This window comes from Apostichopus japonicus, chromosome 14 (genome assembly GCF_037975245.1).
Source record: "Apostichopus japonicus isolate 1M-3 chromosome 14, ASM3797524v1, whole genome shotgun sequence".
NCBI lineage: Eukaryota > Metazoa > Echinodermata > Holothuroidea > Aspidochirotida > Stichopodidae > Apostichopus > Apostichopus japonicus.
The window spans coordinates 27,279,598-27,302,791 of NC_092574.1; the positions used below are offsets into that span (position 1 = coordinate 27,279,598).

The 23,194-nt window shown below is 37.2% G+C and overlaps 1 protein-coding gene across 2 annotated transcripts in view; it reads right to left on the reverse strand.

The window, feature by feature from the left end:
• The window catches only part of LOC139980107 (uncharacterized), a 47,735-nt gene that overhangs the window by 19,871 nt on the left and 4,670 nt on the right, over positions 1 to 23,194 (reverse strand). Inside the window, exons 3-30 of one of the 2 annotated variants that reach the window (XM_071991484.1) lie at positions 22,222 to 22,358; positions 21,187 to 21,381; positions 19,370 to 19,552; positions 18,572 to 18,820; positions 18,043 to 18,228; positions 16,815 to 17,015; positions 16,168 to 16,362; positions 15,257 to 15,457; positions 14,214 to 14,423; positions 13,878 to 13,981; positions 13,213 to 13,390; positions 11,705 to 11,929; positions 11,430 to 11,618; positions 11,097 to 11,297; positions 10,671 to 10,806; positions 9,913 to 10,028; positions 9,028 to 9,213; positions 8,574 to 8,759; positions 7,522 to 7,719; positions 7,080 to 7,319; positions 6,500 to 6,697; positions 5,787 to 6,005; positions 4,939 to 5,190; positions 4,225 to 4,467; positions 3,529 to 3,723; positions 2,516 to 3,024; positions 1,816 to 1,915; positions 1,210 to 1,371 (exon numbers count right to left, since the gene is read on the reverse strand). In XM_071991484.1, coding sequence (XP_071847585.1) covers positions 1,210 to 1,371; positions 1,816 to 1,915; positions 2,516 to 3,024; positions 3,529 to 3,723; positions 4,225 to 4,467; positions 4,939 to 5,190; positions 5,787 to 6,005; positions 6,500 to 6,697; positions 7,080 to 7,319; positions 7,522 to 7,719; positions 8,574 to 8,759; positions 9,028 to 9,213; positions 9,913 to 10,028; positions 10,671 to 10,806; positions 11,097 to 11,297; positions 11,430 to 11,618; positions 11,705 to 11,929; positions 13,213 to 13,390; positions 13,878 to 13,981; positions 14,214 to 14,423; positions 15,257 to 15,457; positions 16,168 to 16,362; positions 16,815 to 17,015; positions 18,043 to 18,228; positions 18,572 to 18,820; positions 19,370 to 19,552; positions 21,187 to 21,381; positions 22,222 to 22,358 — 5,594 coding nt within the window. The remainder of the gene's footprint in view (positions 1 to 1,209; positions 1,372 to 1,815; positions 1,916 to 2,515; positions 3,025 to 3,528; positions 3,724 to 4,224; positions 4,468 to 4,938; positions 5,191 to 5,786; positions 6,006 to 6,499; positions 6,698 to 7,079; positions 7,320 to 7,521; positions 7,720 to 8,573; positions 8,760 to 9,027; positions 9,214 to 9,912; positions 10,029 to 10,670; positions 10,807 to 11,096; positions 11,298 to 11,429; positions 11,619 to 11,704; positions 11,930 to 13,212; positions 13,391 to 13,877; positions 13,982 to 14,213; positions 14,424 to 15,256; positions 15,458 to 16,167; positions 16,363 to 16,814; positions 17,016 to 18,042; positions 18,229 to 18,571; positions 18,821 to 19,369; positions 19,553 to 21,186; positions 21,382 to 22,221; positions 22,359 to 23,194) is intronic. The other variant, XM_071991486.1, reaches the window with a different exon arrangement.

The following is a 23,194-nucleotide window of genomic DNA, read 5'->3' on the forward strand; positions in this document are numbered from 1 at the left end:
ATAATGTTGTGCCATTTACAACTTCCCTTCATTATTATCTAATCTCTCCTATATAGAGGACGTAATATTACAGTACAGACATGAACTTTACAGCGCTTGTTCATTGTACTGTGGCAGTAATATTATAAAGTACATTCGTTTTTATGTTTCTACCACTGTCTTCCTAATATGAATGAACTTTAACTTAAGTGAAAGAAACAAAGTCATTCATAGAGACCGTGATGATTTTCTAAGGCATGTTTGGCTGTTGAAAAACAATAGGATTATAGATACGAACCGCTAACAGCAAGCTTCGATCGACAAAGTACATACACATGTAAATATTCTTCATAGTGTAAACTAACCGAACGTAACTTTTTTCTTGATTTCCGAACACTCCCCAATATAAGGACTATGCCCAAATGAAAGAAACATTGCTTAGACAAGCCCATTTCTATCACAATGCAAAAGACACTTCACGAATCCTTCCATTTGGAACAGGGGACACATATGCGCGTGAGACTATACACCTGTATGTGTGTAGTGAACGCGTGCATGCGTTCACTATACGCGTATTTAATAGTAAACAGATTAAGCATACACTTGTACCTGAGTTAAGAATTTCTGCTATAACTCCAAAGAGAAGGATTGAACTGACTTGCAACCATCGCAGGTGCAGTTAGTATATCTAGTATGATGTTGCCTTCGTTACACGGGTGAGAGGGAAGAATTCAAAGGTCAAAATAAGAAGGGATTTTTTGCTATAGCACCAAGAGGGAAACATTGAATTGACTTGTAACTTTCACAGCCATAAAGAATGAGTATTTAAATAACTTAATTAACTATGTTGTTGTTTGCATGGTAGCTAAGGTCAAAGTCAGAAGCTGAGTCTCAATCGCCAATCTTGTGAATAAATCATTGATTTTGTAGAGTACCGAAGGTGCACAATCACTGACTCTATACTTCTTAGAAACGTGTGACGGCGAATTTCTTGATTTGGTTGATCACTTGAACGTATTGGTTGAATGAGATGATTGGAAGAATGCCCCATGTAAGGGGCTTACCGTAAAGATATGATATAAATAAATTATGACAAACCAAATGTCATTTATGGGCACATTTCAAGGCACATGGCAAAATACAGCAAGGGAAAAGCTAACAACTGACAGTCGAGATGTCAGTTCCAGCGAACTACATCGGAAACACCTAAAGAGATTAAAAAGTAACTACCAAGGCATTCTGTGATATTTATGGAGCCTTCATGCAAAGTAGACATTCCCTCTGGGCAGAATGTACAGCTCGTCTGCTCAGTTTCGTTTTGATAAGTGCCGATTGGGCAAGGTGTGCAGATGTCTTCTTCCTCGTTATCAAATGTTCCTCTCGGGCAAGCACCTACAAAAATGAAGTAAATTAATATGCGATGATGACTAATGTAGCTCCAAGTATCATTAAGAAGATAAAGATCACAACTAGATAGAGTTTATCACGAAATGTAACATTTTCCGAGAATTCTTCTTCACAGAGATGGCTAATTTAACCGCCTATCATTCAGTTTCAAAGAAAGAAGCTTAGGAATTGTATGACGTTTGGCAAAATACTGATGGATTAATTCAATATCAACAAGACAATGCTACTAAAAATGTCAGCGGAATGTGTTTTGATTAATTGAATACATGCATTGATCGAAAATGGCGGTGGGATAGGAGAGGAGTATTGGACTACTGCATTAAAACTTCGGAGCATGATATATATTATTATTCCAAATCATTCCAGTCCAAAGTTTCTCAAGACGATGGTCACTTAGCTGTTCTGAGGACTAACAATTTATTTACGTACCACATGTAAGGTACAAAGGATCACTGGCAAACCCTGTTTCGCAAACGGCACTGATATAGTAGTATACCACGTCATGTATTGTGAGATCCAACCCATCAACCTGAGAACATAATAATAGTAATAATAACAATATTAACAATAATAATAAAACTAATTATGAACATAATGAACATGTGAATAATAATGATAGTAATGATAAAAATGATAATAATGATAGTAACGAAAATAACGAAAATAACGATAATAACGAAAATAACGATAATGACGATAATGACGATAATGACGATAGTGACGATAATGACGATAAAGACGATAATGACGATAATGACGATAATAACGAAAACAACGATAATAATGATAATAATGATAATCATAATAAAGATAATAATGATAATAATAATAATAATATCGTCATCGTCATCCTCGTCGTCGTCGTCGCCATCATCGTCAACATCGTCGTCATCATCGTCATCATCATCGTCATCATCATCGTCGTCGTCATCATCGTCGTCATCATCGTCGTCGTCATCATCGTCGTCATCATCGTCGTCGTCGTCGTCATCTTCTGAGACGTCGTGCAGTCAATCGGCCCTACCACTCACACCAAGGTTACTGCACAAACATGGCAAAAAAAGTGTTCCGCAATATTGACCAAAGTGGTTATTATTTCTTCTATAGCATTACTTAAATTCATATTCACCTCTGGTGAGAGCTCTCCAGATTCTGCCCGATAAGCTATTTCGTCAGACAAACCATATAGCGAATCTTCTGCAGTGTACACTTCCTCGTTAAATTCCTCATCCGATTCCACCTCCAATATGTCCAGCAGAAGATCAAATTTAATTTTGATTTCGAACTGTTCTAAACTTCTGCGGTGTCTTTTAAAAACTGTGTTTTGCTCTCGAGAAAGTATTCTCAGTTGTCGTTGTTTGAAACCAGTACTATTCCTCTTCCATTCTCGATATTTGGAGATGGGAGCTGCAGAACGTCTTCTTCTTGATCCTTCAGTTACGTTTCCGCAGATAACCTCAACGTTCGAAACCGTGCAGTTTTGATTAGTACGACAAAAGGTGTCAAAAAGTGCTACGTCCATTTCAATCAGTTCTAGGAAGTTGATAGCAATTTGTTGCTGTGTCTCTGAACTCTCACAATTACCAGAAACATATTGAAGCTCGTTGAGTAGTTTCATTCTACGAGGACTGGCCGTTTCTACAAAAGGAATAGAAACATAAACTGATGATAATTCTTGCAAATTATAACATAATAGCTCGTTCTTCATGTTTCCATCCAAGTGTTTGTTTCAAGTATATAAAGTCATACAGAAGCAGGTTATATATTTGCTATAATATTACTTCGTATATGATTTAGTAAAGGTAAAACCGACGCTAAATTCACCCATTCTTCAAGATTTATGAAAGATATTTAAAAAAAGTAACATTAAGTTGTTTGGTTGTTCATGGTACAGTATGCTATCATCTAAGATGACACATTACGGTTTAAATTTGAACCATGAAACGTCTATCTTCTTAATACTGCATGTAATGTTCATTGATCATATGACCGGTAAACCACACATTTTCAGAATATATCAAACTTATTCATACAAAATGATAATATTTGAATATAAAATATAAAATGTTCATGTTGATAAACTACTTAAACTTTTATTGAACAATGCTTGCTGTGGTAGTACCAACAATCTCAATTGTTTACCTGAACAGTCATAGACTATCGGTGGGGTCCACATTCCGGATAAGCCACACAAGAATTCACCATCGTATCCTCGTTCCGTAGTTCTTGGTATATCCCATCCTTCGAGACAGAACTGAATACAAAGTGTACTATACAACCACAGATCACAAGCAAGACCTCCATTATCAGGAGGACGCAAATCCACACAGGTTACCGCTATATGATGAGATTAAAATGGTATTAAACAATCTTTTTTTAACTTATTGTCTTATTTAGTCCTCAAGAAATTTGTCGAAGAAAGAACCCAAATGTAGAATGTCCGTTCTTCTGTCTTATTCTGGTTTAACATTTGAATTCTGTGAAACCTATCCTAAAATTACTGAATTAAGGCCTAAAGTGATGGAGTAGAGCATAATATTTTATACTCTCTTCCGTTGTAATACTTCCAATGTAGTTTTCATTCTTCATATTTGCTGCATCTATACTAGTTGCACCTATATAGCTAAAGGAATTAAGTTTAAATATCTTTACTGAGTACATGTTTATGTTTGTAAATTAAAACCTTCACAATATAAGTCATGTAACCATTTTTTTTATCCATCTTTACTTTGTTATAAAGCGGTGTATGTCTACTTATAACATTCTTAAACATCAGTGGAACGTTTTGCTACCATTTATCAGACTCTTTAACAATATGTAAAACACCAGACAACTTACGCTCCAAAGAGACGTCAAAATTGCATGTTGTCGACTTTGAATTCGTTGGATTAGTGGCAACGCACTGGACATGATAAGTTCCAAAAGAGAACTCATCCCCAGATTGAAAGTTACAATGAGTCTCCAGATCGTCATTTGATGGCACAGTGAAGTTCGGCTGCAACCACTCCACGACTGTTTTGGATGTTGAGGTCACAATGTCGATGTCATCTGGACAGTATTCTAACACCGGGTAGATATTATCTGCCAAACATGGGTAGAACGTTATTACTTTATTCAGGGAACATGTGTTATTTGTAAAATGCAGACGACAGACGGTGATGAAAGTTGTTAATTCTATGGGATAATGTCTCTAACCAACCGGGTTCTATAGAACACATTTGGTTTGAAATTGTTTCCAGAAGTTCTTGTTGGAGTGAGGTTTTATATTTTAGCATATGAAGAGGGACAAACAATAAATAAATTGGTTAACGCAAAATCTTTAATTCCAGCTAATTCAGATATGGCTTCATTGTGTTTGTACTAATGAACACATATGTCTCTAAAGATATGCAATTTACTTTATGAGAAATCATCATAATCATAATGATTGAATTCTGAAATGAACAATATAAAGAATTTGCTTGGTCCCTATTATTCTTCAGCCGAGAAGGATGTAATGTTGATTTGATGTTGATAGTAACTAAAATACTTTGTAAAGCAATTGAGTGTTACCTTCAACAATGATCCTAAATGTGCAAGTGACATGATTATTCGCTCCGTCATAGAATGTACAAGAAAGGACTGTATCAGTTCTGCTGGTATATGGAGATTGAAGATTTGGCGGCGACGTCTCCTTTCGGAGAGGCTCATTGGAGTTATCCGTTGCAGTAGGTTCAATGAAAGTAACAACCGCCAAGGGGCTTTCCTGAGTCAAGACCACATGGAAGTCGGGCGGACAAGACACAATTACAGGACTGATGTTATCTGTTAATTGACAAAGCAAAGCAATTTCATTTTTCTCTCTTGTGGTGGGACCCGCGAAATCTTAAATTACTCATATGCGATAGATTATGATGCATATCTCCCTTGGGCGAAGCATACCCTGTCAATAGTTCCAGGGCCACACATTGTACTTGTCAGTTGAAGCAAGCTAACGGGTGTTTGTCGTAGAGGTTCTCCGGTTAACAATCCCTTTTTTCCTTCAAATGATCGCAAACAAGCTATTCAGCCACTTGAAATGAATACTCGGAGGGTTTGTGAACATAAAATCGATGGAAAGATAGCAAAGAAATTTATATCCAGAACTGTAAGGTACTGTTGATTCTGACTGGCTTCCCCAGCTGAATAGCTCAGTTGGCAGAGCGCTGGGCCTGTAGCTTGTAGCCCAGAAGTTCAAATCCCGTGCTAGCTATAAATGTCTTTGCTATTTTCAATTTTCTAAAATTTCCCAGATATGTCCATTATTTATGAAGGTAAAATCTATAGAAGATGCCATTGATGCTAATGACAGCAAATTCAGATTTTAAGCATGACAACATCCTAATTTAAGACGACAGTGTCTATAGAGGAATGCGTCTTACCTATGCATTGCATGTTAAGATTGTCCAAATCATGATCCCAGGTTTCGTCGGGTAGGCATGTTAATACCGTAATTGCAGATTGCAGGGTAAATTGATGGGTGCAGTATAAGGTGCATGTACTTCCTGGTAGTATGACATCTGGTTGTTGACAAATGCTTGGATACACGCTACCAAATTCTGTTCCTATATGTGCATCAGTTATTGGCGGGCAGGTAATTACTTGAAATAAAGATATAAAGCGAAAGAAAGTGCAATAATTTTGATAAAAATGATGTCATGAATCTCGAATCAGACAAGAAAACTTATAAATATATCACTAACAAATTGGACCTAAAAAACAAATTCTATATCATTTTCGAGACTATACACTGCCTTACTTTCATTTAATAAACAGATATTTCACTAAATGTGTATGGTACTATTACAATTGTTCCTAATGACACAATGCTACACCTAACTTCAGCTTCTATGAAAATTCCGTCGAAGTCGAAGAAAAAGTGCCAAATATTTTAAATATTTTAAAATGTCTATGAAATCTTGAGCGCTTGAAGCGTTTCTTCACATTTTCACTCTATGTTGCTTTTAGCATTTCACTAGTTATGAAAAGATATTGGAACCCAGGACATATCATTTTAACCGCCCCCCCCCAACCGAAACGACCCCACCTCCAGCCGAGCTCAGCCGAAACTGCACAAAGTCTCCCGTCGGCCTACCTCTGCAATAAGGAGCACCCTCATTGTATTCCCAGTACATTTCACCGGTGAGCTCATTTCTCTGACATGTAGCTGTTTCTGAGCCTACAATTGTGAAGCCAGAGAGACATTCGATGGTACAAGTCACTCCGTAGAAATTGACACAAGGTCCAATGATTTGTGCCAATGGAGGAGGCAGTAACACAGGACATCTGTATGCTAAAATAGAATCAAATAAGAAGGTAAGAAACTGGAATATGCTTGACTAAGTTACAGACAGGAAACAGCTAGTACACTTCCGATCATGGGAACATTTCCTCAAACCAGCACGTGAAAGACAATATGCCATGTTCACTCAAGATTTATCGGTACATAAACATGAATACCTCTCCGTGTTATAGTTCGTATCTCAGAATTACAAAGGAAAACTATTGGCAACGGGTTAATTGAAGTAAATGGGTTGGGAAAGTTGGGAAAGAATTTAATATCCAGTTTCATTATGTCGAGTTCAGTACTGTATTTGTACACCAATTCAGTGCGACATTTCCGCGGATGTCTTAATTATGTATTTTTCTACACATGACTCTGTGATATCTCTTACCTCTTACTGTCAAAGCAAATGAGCAGTAAGCGTAATTCCCTGCTTCATCAGAAGCTGAACACGTCACCAGGTAAAAACCAATTGGCAAACGTTGTTGGTCAATGTCGCAGTTGCTGTTGGGGGTAACTCCTGAGTTGTCAGTGACGTTTAGATTCCAGTTGACGTAAGTATTCGAAGCCGCAATTTCTAAGTAGATTGTGTGGTCCATAGGACAATTTGTGAAATGCGGAGGTTGATAATCTGTGTACAAAAGCATTCATAAATATTGTCTGACGAATAACAACAGCTTAATAATAGTCTAATGTTTTTATTGATTTATTTCGTGTGTAGAACCCGTTTCATAATCATTAATTTGATCAGTTTATTTTTCGTCGATCATACGTTTCCTTATCCGAACGAAGAGACGTGACGTGAAGCGACGTGAACTTATGATATACAATACCTTTGCATGATGCACCAGATACATCGCTTGTCCATGAACCGTCAGCTCTACAAAATACAGATTCAATGTTCAAAGGAAATATTTGGAAACCTTGAGGACAACTAAACACACACCAGTCTCCGAACGAAGGGTCATCTTGACAGCTGGGCGGTATGACCGTAGCATCGTCAGGAACCTGAAGTCGTGGACATCTGCTTTCTAAAGTGATAGAAAAACCAGATGAACATGGAGTATATAAGAAATAAGCAGTCACGTGACCATGGCCTGCTAGCACCCATACTAACATCAGATGTAAGAGTTGGGACCAGACAATTTTGCATTATTATCTCTTCCCTACACGTAGTGTGTTGGAGAAGATATATTGTTCTCCATCGACCAGATTTCGCAAAATTAGTGGAAAATTGTCCCTCCTCACGCCCCATGAAGCACTGAACTGAAACTTGGTGGGGTAGCATAACTTCAGACATAAGTAAGATGGCAAAAATTATATGTGTGCAATTCATTAATTTATTTATTTAAAACGCCAAGGTCACGTAACCAAAGGAGCTTAAAGCTCAAGCTTGCCTAATTTTGTAAGAAAAAGGCGTTAAGTTTGCAAACTACTCATTAAACATAAGAACGACGGATGTTCCCTGAAACGAACCAAAAAGTACTATTTTAGCCATTACATCTCTACTAAAATAGCAATATGGCTCAAATCTTTAAACACTCCAAAACTTACTGGTTTGGGTATTTGCGATTGACGATGCTTAACTGTTTCCATTCTATATTTGCACTCAAATCAACCGACTTACAAAAGTTGTAACAGGTTAGTACTGCATCTCCACTGACCTAATTCAAGGTCAATGCCTACTTGCTCGTCCTTCCCAATATACCTAAAATCATACAGATGCGCTCATAGTGCACTAGGATGGGCGATATCTATACGATGACCGAATCCGTAGCAAAACCCTTGCCGATTCCCAGGAAACCCTGAACCGAGTGTGGCGAATTTACTTCACTCCTCTCCTATTTCCCTTCAATATTTAAAGGGTTGCGTGGAGTCTACTGACCCTGACAGGTGAAATCGTTTACATCCCAGGTTCCATCTGACTGACATCTTGAAATACTGCTCCCGTTAGAACTGAAACCAAATGGGCAGTAAAGAGAGCAGACTGTGCCGAAACCTTCCTCCACGTCATCAACGCACCCCGACTTAATGACGTTATCATTGGTATTCAATGCCGGACACTTGACAGCTGACAAAAAACAAAATTAAGTTTCACTCGTAAAATAACATACTAAAAACCGTGAAAATATAGCCTGACATGTGCATAGCAATTACCATCCGGTCGTTGTTCTCATGTTAAGCTGTGATTCAAATCAGCCAATTGGTCTGACCTGAGTTTGCATCAGCTGCCATCCTCTCTTATCAAGAAAACTAAGGTAAGGTAGGTAGGGTAGTTAAAGTATACATTTGGTTTTGCTCTTAAGTAATCAATTTTACACACACTGTCACTTGCCTACCTTCACATGTCGGTGAAGGTACATCCCAATATGGCAAAAGATTGTCATCAATTTCGCAACGTCTTTGAGAAGCTCCGAATAGTTCATAACCACTATTACATTGATATTCACAAGTGGCACCATAAATCCAGTCACATTGAACCAGGGATCCGCTAATCGGTGCCTGAGGAACTGTGCATCTTTTAACTGTCGAGTAATAAAACAGAAAAGCTATGATAAATATGGGACTGCTTGTAATGGGCTCTAATTACTTCAGAAATACAGCATTGACTCCAATGACTCAATGCTCGTTAACATTCATAAACTTATAAGATACAGATCACTAAAACCGAATCAAACACGGAGAACCGACACATGCTTTTCAAGCAACCGCAAACCAGATACAGGACTAACGCGGAGATGGTTAGTAACAAATAAAGTGGAACACAAATTGCCTTATTACATTTGCAGCGTAAAGTTATGTTAAGTGAATGATAAGTAATAATAATGAGAAGTTTTGGACTTTAGGCCCAGGTATACATTCTAGCGCAAGTAATCGGACTTCCCTTCTCCGTTCACACTTTAATGTCCACCGGAAACGTAAAACACGATTACTTAAACAGTTGTCTAGGTTCGAAAACAGATCTCTCATAGACTGGTTCTGAATACAATCTTCAGTGTTTTCATTGTTATGGTTATTTCACAATAGTTGTAGGGCCAACAAAATATCCATACTAACCACAGATATAGTCAGCCCATGTAAGATATCACTTATGATGGGGACGAATCGAGTCTGAGAAATTTTCACTTTATTGAGCAGAATGATACCAACAACGTTTTGAAAGGCTGAACGCGAAATGCATTATCGTAAATCCGCACCTATCAGTCCAAAGTAGGCATATTTACCTGTCAAAATTATATTGACGTCGCATTGAGCAGCATTACCGGACAAATCCACTGCTCTATAGGTCGTTACATGATGTCCTTCAGAAAACAGAGTATTAGGCTCCGGCCCTCTGAATCTGGAATTATGGTAGAAAATAATGACAAACAGCCTGGGCATGGCTTTCGCAATCTTTAGAGAATTAATATAATTAGCCCTTGCAATAATAGTTGGCTGATTATTTAACATTAAACTAATTGGTATGTATAACAGCAACTTGTTATGCGTAAACACATCTAGGAAATTTGTTCTGTAAAGACCTCCTTGAGGTTATACATCTACTGATGTTTTAGTATGGGGTCCATTTAGAACAACCATTAATCACCCTCTTCTTTCCGATGTATCAACCAAAGACCTATGAGTCCCTTCTGAATAACCATCAAATATCCTATCCACCTTTCGGTAACCTTATCCCCAACTAACATATTATCTTCTCCTGCGGTATAAAAGAAATGACAAGTTAGACAGAAATCGAAATAAAATAAAATTGTTAGCAAACTGCTTATCCACTAGAGAACCTGTGTAGGAGAATGTGTTATCTTGTCATTTAGCCTTTGAAGAAGATCCTGCTAGGATCGAAACGTTAGGCCAACTTACTTTTACACAAGTTTATATAGAAGTAGAAGAGACATTTCACGTAGTGTGTATTTTCGCAGTGTATATGTCCATTCTCAGCTTTGAAAATATGACTTATCACTTCATTTACTGTTTCAATGTGTACCTCGTAACAGTAACGTTCCCAGAATTGTCCATTGCTGATGGAGGGAGATAATCAATAACCTTTGACCTTTGATCTTTCTCTGCAATTTCCTCAATATATTTAGGGCAATCCGATGTGAAATATGGAGCTTGAATATCTGTGAAAGAAAGCTTAAGGAGTTGGTAATGCTGCTTAAAATATGTTCTAACTAGTAATTCGTAAACATTCTTGCATATTTGATGGATTTATCAAGTGTTTAGTACTTCTAGAAGAATATGTGATACTTTCCGAATTATATCATGTGAAAGTTACATGTGTGTGTAGAATTAGCCTTTTTCATTTCCTACATTAAGCAATTGCATTGCAATTTACTTGTTATTTCTAGGAGAATCTTTTTTTTGTATGCCATCTTAATGTTAACAATTCAGGTAGCGGATGGATTTTTACCTTCACAATTGGTGGAAGCATTCCTCGTAGACCATGAACCATCGTCAAGACAAACGCTAGATGAAGGGCCTTCTTGTACAAATCCCGAAACACACAGGAAGGAACATCTGGTGTTAAATGGAATAAACACGTCATTTTCACAGACTTCCGAAGGAATGACCACCCCATCCGCCAAATCTAATGGTCCTGGACACTGGGTGACTGTAACGGGAAAAAAGTGGTTTCATTGTGTAAGATATTTGAAACCTGTTTACAATGTCATCCGATCAATTGCTTCTTCATCCTTTGTAACAATTAAGGCTATATTAAACATAGTTAGTAAAGGCTACTGACCCTGACATTGAAGTTCCTTTTCGGTCCATGACCCATCCTCTAAGCATCTCCTCGCTTGTCGTTTCCTACCATCTTCATCTTTGTATCCTTCCTGGCAGATGAACTGACAGGTGGTATCAAAATCGACAGTGACTCCAGAACAGCCAGAGATATAGCCATTGATGACCGCAGTCAGATTACACTGATTGGCTGTTAATCAAATAACGTAAGATGTGTTACATTTTGCCTTCTTATCAAATACAACATTTATAAAATAGCTAATGATGCATACTTACGAAAACACTCAATCTGAGAGCTTTCCCCGACCCACTCGCCTAGCGTATTGAAAGCACTCCGAGCCATACAGGTGAAATACGCTTCATCAGATGAAAGATGGAAACCATCGTCGCAAGAGATTTTACAGGTGGAACCGAGAACTGCACCTACATTACAATCGTCAGAACCTACTACAGGGTCCGCTACACCCTCATGTGGCAGAGGTAGTGCTTGACAACGTATTACTGAACAAAAACAAGACAAAGGAGTGTAGTTACCATGATAATGCGAGTTAAACAAGAATGTACAAGACACATTCCAACCTATCCATGTATCTGGATATATCAATTGTATTAATAAATACAAAATGGCAACAGTTTTTTGTTTCTAAATAAATGCGATTTGAGGAGACTTTACAGACCCTTTGTACGTACTGAAGCAATATCATATCACATCATGTTAACACATAAACATGTGTGTTCTCGCTATTATCAATAGTACATTTGATATTTGTAAGTCTACACCAGGTCACTCTGTTATGCTTTTACAATTGATAATCAGATAGTTAGAAAATTACATTTTTAAACCTTATCAAATCGTTTGTACGATTGTCTAGTAAATTGCCACTTTTGTAAGAAAACATTACTCTACCACTTGGATATTGACTGCATGTACACCCGTACAAAATCATTACCGTGTAACTAAATAACATTCACACCATCAGTTTTATTGTTCTTATAGGGGGCAATGCGAAAGGTCATTGAGATGCCACATCAATTGGGATCCAGCCACGCCGTAAATCAACAGGGCGCTGTTATATCATTTCTTCCTTGTTCCGAGAAACTTCTCTAGCTACAGTCTCTGAAATCACTGAGAATTTTTTTGCGGAATCTCAGACGGACAATTCTGGGCTCATTTCCTAATTCACACATGATGTGACATATTCGAACTAACGTACCATTGTTAACACTCATAACTAGCACAATTTGGAAACGAAATGTCGAGCACCGTTTGTTGAACAATGTAACACACATTTGGTCGTCAAACTATCAGAATACCTCTCCTTTTTGATATTTTAAATCAAGTCCGCTAAACTGAATTCTGAGTTTGAGTGTCTCCATAATATTGTATGCAAGTCTCTGAACTGAAATAAACTTGACTTATACCAGCGATTCTTCTCGCACTGGTGAAGATGAGATCTTTTGGTAACAATTTTTTTTTTACTACCACATAGAGTGAGATATGTTGCAGCGATATAAACACTACTTCGATATCTGTAGTAGGAATTGAAACTGCGCATTCGGAACCAGGGCCGTATTTACAGCACTGCTAGGATCGAAACGACAGCGCCCTCTGTCAAAAGGCTGAAGATTACTTTTGTGAAATAAGTTAACCTATTTTCTGTTGATGTCTTTGTTCAAAACTAAAATATCATATTACAGTGGCAGTAAAATGTTATGTTTATCCACTTTTTGGGACTGCATTTTAGAAAAACAAGAGAACACAATTCGAATGTATCAATAGCTACCTTTCACAGTTAACTGAAGAGAAAATCTGTTCTCGTTGCCTGCTTGATCTGTGGAAGTATACCCCAGAACATGGTTACCTTCTTGGAAGACGGTTGTCCTGCCTCCAGTGACAGCGACACCATTAATACTTGACAGGTGCAGCACAACTGGGGGACTAGCATCAATCGCACTCTCAATCTATTTTGAGTAACAAATACGTGCAAAGGTTAATCCCATTGATTTTAATATATAAAAGTTTGACCTCCAAGAATATCAAAGTTTGCTGCTTTCTGTTACTCGTTTTACATAATTTGCTTATGCTTTGTTTCTTTGATAATTTCCCATATTGTAGTGATTAACAATATGCACTCTCCTTTGGTTAATAAAACAAACATGCTAACAAACTTTTGATGTTTGGGGTTAAAATGCACCCCATTACTGGAAGACGTTTTGGTTACAATTCGATAAAAATATAGAAAGCTTAATGGCTTTGGTCTTGCATAAAGTCCGATTAAAAATAGAATAAGGTGCAACATGTGTAACGTGGTGACATGTTGAATGTTAGCGGTTTTTGTTTATTAATGGGTGATTGCCGTGATAGTGTAATTGGTAAAAGCAGTAATAATTGGTAAATGATAGAGCTCATATATATATATATATATATATATATAGATAATATACTAACAATATCGTCTTCCCATTCACTATAGTCGACGACCACATCTAACTCCAAGGGCCCAGCAAATTTCACAGGATCAGGCGGAACAACGATAATAGGTGGGTCTTCATCTGCAAGGAGAGACGTCCAAGAAATTACAGTAAGTACAATAACACACTAACATATCAGTAAGTATAGAATGAAATGTGTATGACCTCAGTGCAACTTTAAAATATATACTTCTCTTCGACCGAGTCTCCTCTAGGTTGAGTGACCATTCGAACTGGAATTGACATTACAGAGTACATAGATGATTATGTGAAAATGCACGTTTTCTTTACACAACACTTATGCTAATCTTACCCACACAAACCAAGGGAACACCGTCCCACTGCCCATTAATCTGGCAAAATCGACTGTGTGATCCTGATGCAGTAAAGCCATTAGTGCAGGTAGTTGTGCAGATTGTTTGGTAATTTTGAGGTTGGTCTGGGGAGGTAACAGGTTGATCTCTCAGTGAGCAAATGGTATAGTTGCCATTATCAGGAGGGTCTATCGGTGGACATGTTATGTCTGCAGGGAGAAGTAATACTTCATTGTTACTCTTGAAATGTTTGAAAGCTGAAAGTATGCAAGCCAAGTATCAATTATTCATTCTATGCTTCATGATAAAAATAAAATGGTCATTTTGCAGCGATAAAGTAATCAGATATGAGGAGGGGAAAACAACAATAAAAGTGACCGACACCGAACCTTTCACGATAACGTATGCAAGACTAATGTAAGTTCTAACACATGTTGCCATCGTTTCTCGCACGTGGTTCCTGGTGATGACATTTTCGCTAACACACGTGCCCCCATTCTCCAATATTCACAAGCGACATTTCATATGAGAGGCATGTTTAAAGGGTAAAACCACGATGTCGTGTTAAGGTTTCCTTGCGCTACTCCCGTCTCACTTTTTTTTGGGTCATTTTTTATATTGAACTACTTATTAAGCAAACCCAAAAATATCATGTCATGATATATCATTCTGTCTGATTGAATCAGATGTTTTATAATATAACCTTCATAGTCTATGATACTTAGTTTAGTACTGTATATCTCAATGGTTAGGAAGCCAATGGTAACTTATTGAAACAATATCCATATAATGATCGTGAATGAACACCGGCTTAAATCAAATCTTCTTATTGCGATGATTGCTCAGAGAATTACGAGGCAGGCATGAAGTGGTCGCGCAAATTCATGTTCCCGAGACCGGCATTTAGCGTCCCTTGAGTGTCGTTAACCAATTCAAGTCACATTACACCGCTGTTAAATTTTAGTTTCCACTTCATGTTATTGATACCCTCAATAGGTTTCTATAGCACAAATCTACCTGGCTTGAGAATTTTACCACTTACTCTCGCATGTTGGTGTTGTGTCACTCCAGTAAACTGTACCATTTGAATCTCCAAGGCACGTTACACGTGTGCTCTCCATTGGTGAGAAACCTACGTCACACCCGAGAATACACTCTGTGCCATAAGCCTCCTCTGAATGAGGACATCCACTCTTATAACCGTTTTCTGGGGCTGGAAGATTAGCACCACTGCATCTCAAAACTGTACAAACGTAACAATTCACAGTTTGATTTAAACACTTCTTTGACTACATTATCCTCTCCATGCACCCTTTCCAACTCAACTCTCCTCCAGAAACGTCTACACTATGTGGATGTTACTACCAATTCTGTGCGGATATGACAGAAATTAACTATGTAATACCCTTTATTTTGCTTTTGTCTTACCGTTCATTTTTGCTTCCGTTTCTCTTATCATACACTGTGTCATTCTATAGATACTCAACCAATGACTTTATCTTTGTTAGTGCTGTTGTCCGGACTCCGTGATATCACGTTTAGAGAACGTTTAATCTCCCGGCACAGCTTCTTCGTCCTAACTGGCCTTCTCACGCGCCCTGTTCTTCTTCCCTATCTAGTTACTTTAAAGGTAAAACTTTTTCCGATCGCATCGTTTTGGTGATAACCAATTGTCTTACCAAGTTGGGATTTTCAACGGTGTAGTCAGTATCACTTTAAATACGGAGAGCAGCAGTCTAATAGTCTTGACTTGAAAGTTAATATTTTTACTATGCGTAATGTGTGAATATGTGCAACAATACAATATTTGTTGTAAAAGAAATTGAATTCACCTAAACAAGAAGACTCTTCTTTTCCTCGTACCTGTTTCCACAATCATCTCCCCAAAATGTAAAAAGTGGAATGTATCCATCAATTTCAAAGAAGAAGCAATACAATTTGAGTATAACTTACTATCACATCTAGGTGCACTTTCGTTCCAAAATCCACTATCTGTGCATTCTATGGCAGGTGATCCCACCACGAGATATCCCTCTATACAGTCGTACATACAAATGGTTCCTGCCGGAACCTGTGCAGTTTTCTGACATTCTTCTTCGTTTGTGATAAATGCAGCTGCTGCCACAAAAGGATTAGGGCACGTAACCGCTTTAGGTGTGAAATCGAAAATGTGTAAAAGTTATAGGGAATAACATCATAAAAAGTGTCAGATGATTTAATTCTCTAAAACGTTTAATGCTCTCAAAGTATTTTGGGTACACGCAGGTGTCAAAGTGCATTTACACACCCCTCCCCCACCTTGTCAGTTAAAAAATACATACGTAGTACAGAAACACGAACTAAATGATGGTATGTTGATGCTTATTATCAAACCCCTTTTTGCATGTAAAATTGTGAGTGTTGTTTAATAGCATGTTCACATTAGAGCCATGTGAGCTGTTCGTGAGTCAGGATATCTCGCTCACTTTGAACTGATGTATTGGCACTAAAGTATCAAACTATCCTGGCCTACTGCGCCGACAACTTTTTTTTCTACATAGCCACCTTTCTCTTCGCCGTCCCTAAGCTACTGAGCTTCTTTGAAGAACATAAACGCGTACTCATGCACAGTGTTTCATCTCCGTCCCAGAAACCAGTCATTTCTCCTGGTTGAACCAAGCACCGTCTTGCTCTGCTTCCAATCAAATTGTATCCGTCATTACACTCAAAGAAACACCACGATCCATAGGACACAGGGCAGTCAGAAATCTGGTCTCGAAAACGTCCGTTCACCGGGACAGGCAGTGAAGGGCAAGTTATCACTGCAGAGATAAGTTGAATTGGAAAGCGTAAGAACAAACGAACAGCAAGAAAACATCAATGAGAGATAAATGTTCATAGACAGTTCATCGGATGATACACATTTGTAATGTATCTTATACTTCTTACGTCAATGTTAGCATGAACAACTGAGTTAATTTTGATGTGCTTGAACTACAAAAAAAAAATTAAAGCAAAATGCATGTGTATATATAGCCTTTTGAAGGAAGGTTCGTTGCCGCCTGTAATCAGAAACAAATAAATCAGAAACAAATAAATGAGTTAACATAAAATAATTTTGCTATTGCCTTGATTCTATACTGATACAATACTAATATAACCGGATTAGAACCACCCCATTAATTTGAAGGTTGTGCCGTAAAGTGTCGCAGTCACATAGTTATCTAGATTCTTTACTATGGACATCACTTCCCAGAAATGTTGAATACCATGTCATTATTTGAGGATATTCTAGACTAAGAAACTTCAGCATCTTTTGGGAAGGGTAACCATAGATTGTTTCTAGGGAAACGACAAGAGCTCACAATCACACAACTAAAAAATGCTAGAGATTAACTAACTCTCAAGCATACGTAATTAATTTGTTATATCTGGAGAGAACGTTGCTTCTCCGTCTCTAACATCTCACTGATAAATAAACAAAAATAGTGCACTCGATCGTTGCCGTTAGAAATATTAATGCTATTCAGTACAGCTAACATCCTGATCATGATGTAACATTACTCCAGGAAGCGCTTCATGGCTTAGAAGCGCACTGTGAGAAACAACACAATGCATATGCAGGGATTTGCTATAACGCTCTTGATTGCAATTCAAATCTGCGGAGAATTATTGTGAGGATGCCACTTCTACCGGAATCAATCATAAATATCAAGCTGGGAATGATTTGTATCCTAAGATAAGCTAAGCCAATGTCTTTTTTACGTTATCGTAAACTAATATAAAAGTACCAATACAGCAAACCAACAGTCAATCAAAATAAAATCAACATGTATATTTATGACTCACCTTCGCAGGACGGTCTCTCTGTGTCCCATATGGCAACGGATTCATCGTTTTGACAACGTACGGTGTTTGAGTTGGTCAAAAAGTAACCAATGGCACAAGTAAATCGACACTCAGAGTCTAAATTGAACTCATTGGTACATCGAACGGTCTGAGCGTCGGTTCCGTAAATGGGTGGGCAACGTATGACTAAATAACAAAAAAAAATAGGATTCTGCAATTTGACATGTTTCAATTTCTGCGAACATCAGGAGGAACAAACGCTGATTTTAAATTATACCAAACTTGTATAACCATCAATTGTACTTCTCGTGAAATTTTTGCCTTGCGTATACATCACATCATGAGCCTGCTAGCTTGTGGAGAAATACCATCTCTCATGCAAAAATATTGCAAGAAAATAGCATCGAATGTTGTGTTCGAGTATATTACATAGCAAGATATATTCATGTTACTAACACATTAAGTTCTATAAATTGATGAACAGACATTTGACCATTGAAAATATACTTACTCAATATCAAATACTTACGTTTCACTGTTAACAAAAAAGAGCATGTCGCCTCATTGCTGAATGAATCACTGGCCTTATACATGATTGTGTAAAAGCCTACAGTCAAGTCTGTACCGAGAGTAGGTCCTTCGAACTGTTCGACTGTTACAGCACCCTCTGTGTTATCCACTGCGGTAGCATCTGCCCAAGTCACATATCTAGCCATTCCGGTTCCGTCTGATATTATTATCAGTGGCTCGGGACAGGTTATTTCAGGCGGTACGGCGTCTGTAAAAGACAGTATGCATATACTACACATATGCATTGGCCATCGTATACATTGATTTATGTGGTGTACAAAGATACTGACAGATATGTGGGATCAACCTTCTGCCTCAGCAAAGGAAAGATTTATTATATTTTCTATTCTTGTTTCTAAGGTTTTGTGGCTACTTTAAGGATACACAACATATCTCAATTCGTTCTCTGATTAGACTTGAATGTTGATGTTCTCACGATGAAGTAAATATGGTGTTGTTGAAAGCAATGACCAACCTGAACTATATTAAAAGCAACACCAATAATGTTGAGGTATTTTGATTATGATCGGTGATTGCAACGAGACAAAAATCCACATATATATGGTAATGCCTGATCATGGCTCCTCCCAAATGAACACCAAATTATTTATAAATGTCGATGACATTTTTCATCTTGTTTTTCGTCCTTCCAAGTTTCAGATATTACAACGAAAGTGAAGGGCATGTAGACATGTTTTGGCGGTTATTGCATGTCGCCCGTTTCTCACGTGATCGAAGGAAAGAGTTACAAGCTTACCCACACATGCAGGTGCTTCTACACTCCAGAAGTCTTGCCACAAGCATACTCTTATGCCAGAGTTGCCTCCAGCTATCTTGTAGTCATTATCACAAATGTAGTAACATCTGCTCTGGTACTCGTTTCCATTGGTGCATTCAATTCTACCGTTGACCAATTCCTCCAGCATCGGACAGAGAACAGCTGATATAAATTTCATAAAATAGAAAGGATGGTATTCATAACACACATAATGTGAAGTAAGACATACTGAATATTATACAAATTCTTTACAATACTGGACACTTGGAGAAATATTTTGCCCAATTCTGGATACGTATTACTTTTTGGCAGTTAATTGGTGAAAGTTTCGTGCTTGTTTTGGTGCAATCCTTAACCCGAAAGTGTCTGGATAGTGTTGGGTAAATTGGTTACCCACGTTGTTTTCAGATTGAAGGTTTCCATTTGCTGACAAATTGGAAACGAATCTGGCAGCGCAGGTCAATAGGCCTTAAATTTTATTCAACCTAAACGAGCTTTATTTGCAACTTAATATACGTTTATATATAACCCTTCAGTGAAAAATATGCCAATGGAAGCTTGAGACCAATAGGACTTTGATAAGTATGAGAAGCCGAATAGGCAGGTACAATGGCCGTAGTAACATATCATGTCGACGATTCAAACTCAAGCAGCAACTTGAACTACCTGTCAAGTGACGCTTCTAACATGGTTTTTGGAATGCTTTTTTTTTAATGGGGTATCACTAATATTTAGCCCTGTGCCAATATTTCAGGGCCCACAAGATTAATTCGACTGCATTTTTGTACCGCTTCGTTAGTTAAATTTCAGTTTCTCTTATAATTTGGCCAGTTAAAATAAGCTTTCCCGAACATTTAGTACATGAGAATGCCCGACTAGTTCATTAACAACATGGTAGTAAAGTGTACATACCAGGTGCATGCTATGGACGTATTGAATGCTGAAGCTAACTGTTCACAGCTTACTGTTCACATATTCTGAAAGAACCTTTCCTTTCTCTTTTTTGTTATCAAGGAATAACGCTTGTTAATCATAATACAATAGATCAGGCAAATGGTTGCGTTGAGCGTTACTCTTATCACCATCACTTTGGCTCGAGAACCTTGCTACATCCATGTCACAACGGACGTTTCCAATCACATTTTCACCCTATGTACCGTGACCCATTCTACTTGTTGTCATTCTTCACAGTGCTGACGTATATAGTAACCTTACATTATAAAACGTACTACACGTGTTATGCATGTTATCCGAAATTCAACATGTTGAGACGCTACTTTTGTGAAAAAAAATGTTGGCTTTTTAATGATATTAGAAAATCAGAAAACGGCTCTTACAGCGCCATACTAGGTCCTATGGCACATGTTCCTTACCAATATTGAAACCTTGTCCCTGCTATAGCCAAGTTTGTAGTGTGTTTTTGTAGTGTACCTAATTAGATGCTTCTTCGTGCAAGAAACGAAACACTTCATAGAGTTTGTAAAAATTGGAGCATTATCATTATCTCCATTGAATATTCGGAGAGGGTTTAATATTTATGGAACGCATGGAACGAGCAATTTTAAAAATTTTTAAAAATTTTAAAAAAACGTATTGTGCCAATTAAAAGGGAAAGCAGGAGCCTTACAGGCAAAAATGTAAAACAATTGATTTCTTTGTTTCTGTTTCAAATTAATTATACCCCACCTACACCCCAAAAATTCCAACGACAAAAAAAGGAATTGCGGGATTGACTGATTATGGAAATGAACTCGGGACTGGCAGGATTATGATGAATAGTAAAATATTAAGCTTACGTCTGCAACTTGGAGGGTTCGCGCTCCAAAAACCGTTGATGCTTGAGTCTCCTTCACGATCGCATACGATGGAGGTAGCGCCACTTAATTCGTACCCATTCGAACATTCAAATGAACAAATGGAGCCGTAAATATTATCATGGGAACAAGCCACATTGCCGTTGGCTATAGCGGTGATTGCGCCACATGTGGTAGCTGTGTATGAAAAAAGGTTATAAATGGTGAACATTTATATTAATTCGACTTCTTTCGATTTTTTCAGCTTTGACAGTTAAATGTTTTCCGATGATTCAATAGGCAGTGACGAACAAAGGAGAGGGAATGGAAAGAGTTATCATATGTCAATCCTAGTGAAGACACACACAAAGGCATGAATATTACGAAACAACAAAATAAACTGGTGTGTCGGATTCAACTTGGTACTAATGCCTTTATCGTTGAACGATTGGTGGGCATGGCAACCATTGGAAACATCAACATTAGCATATCATTATGTTCCATTTCAACAGCGCGTGTCAACAACTTGCGTGCTTCTGAAGAAGCTTGCACCGCCTCCCCTTCCCTCAGCAAGCTTTGGGGTGAAATCCCTTGAACGACCTGTATCATTCACAACGACACTATGTGTCAATGAGAGAAGTTTGCAAATGTTCAAATATCTAACTTTGACACTGCTTGTCCCCTACACACCTCAAGGGATTCTTCATCTATGAAATCGTTACCTGCCAAGTGGTAAGTTTCCCTTTTCCCAACCAACCCTCTCCCCTCCCCCCTCTTTCTCTCTCCACCTTTCTCTCTCTCTCTTTCTCTCTCTCACTGTTTCTAGTTAGGACATTTTGGGCGACGTTATTGATTCCTCCAGACCCTAGTTGCTTTTATTATTTTATAACCTATTTTAAATGGTCAATCTACCTGTCAGTGTGTGCTTGGCTCACACTGTAACCAGGTTGAATTCAAATACGACTAATTGTTAGTTAGAATATTAGCGAAAATTCATTGCATCAGAATACACATATGCGAAGCTTTCAAGTAACTTACTTCTACATTTGATGTAGAAATAACAAATATTGGTTCTTCGGTTTCCTCGTGTATCAGTTGCGTCATAAGTCACCAAGGTTGACGATCCGTCGCAGGTGAATTCACTGCCAGAAGCTTGTCCACGGGTTATTACAAGACTATAAATAAATAAATAAATAAATAAATAAATAAATAAATAAATAAATAAATAAATAAATAAATAAATAAATAAATAAATAAATAAATAAATAAATAAATAAATAAATAAATAAATAAATAAATAAATAAATAAATAAATAAATAAATAAATAAATAAATAAATAAATCAATAAATCAATAAATCAATAAATCAATAAATCAATCAATAAATCAATAAATCAATAAATCAATAAATCAATAAATCAATAAATCAATAAATCAATAAATAAATAAATAAATAAATAAATAAATAAATAAATAAATAAATAAATAAATAAATAAATCAATAAATAAATAAATAAATAAATAAGAAATGTATTTATTTCGTTTTCAGCAAGAGATGAATATCACTTTTTGATTGCAATATACTTTCTAATGTAATGGAACAGTGCACGTTGCACGATGCAAAGCATCAATGAGTGGACAAAATATCATAAATAAAACAATATAATCGAAATATTTAAAATATTGATGAAGATTTCATATGACATAAAAGTTATAGATCTTCATCAGTACTTAATTACTACTCCATGCGAAATTGATCAAAATAGGTTATAAACGAATAAAATTGTAAAACATTGCAATGATTGACAGCCCATGACAAATCAGATTACACACAACAATTCATTTTGTACATAATAAACTCCTTCAAAATGTATTTTTGTAAGAAGATTTGACTCTGTGGATTAAAGCTTCACATCAAGATGATGGTATCATGATTTAACTCGTGCACTGTGTTTTCACCAGATACATTCATACCAATTGGCCAAACGGAACAAACTTTATATTCGAAGAA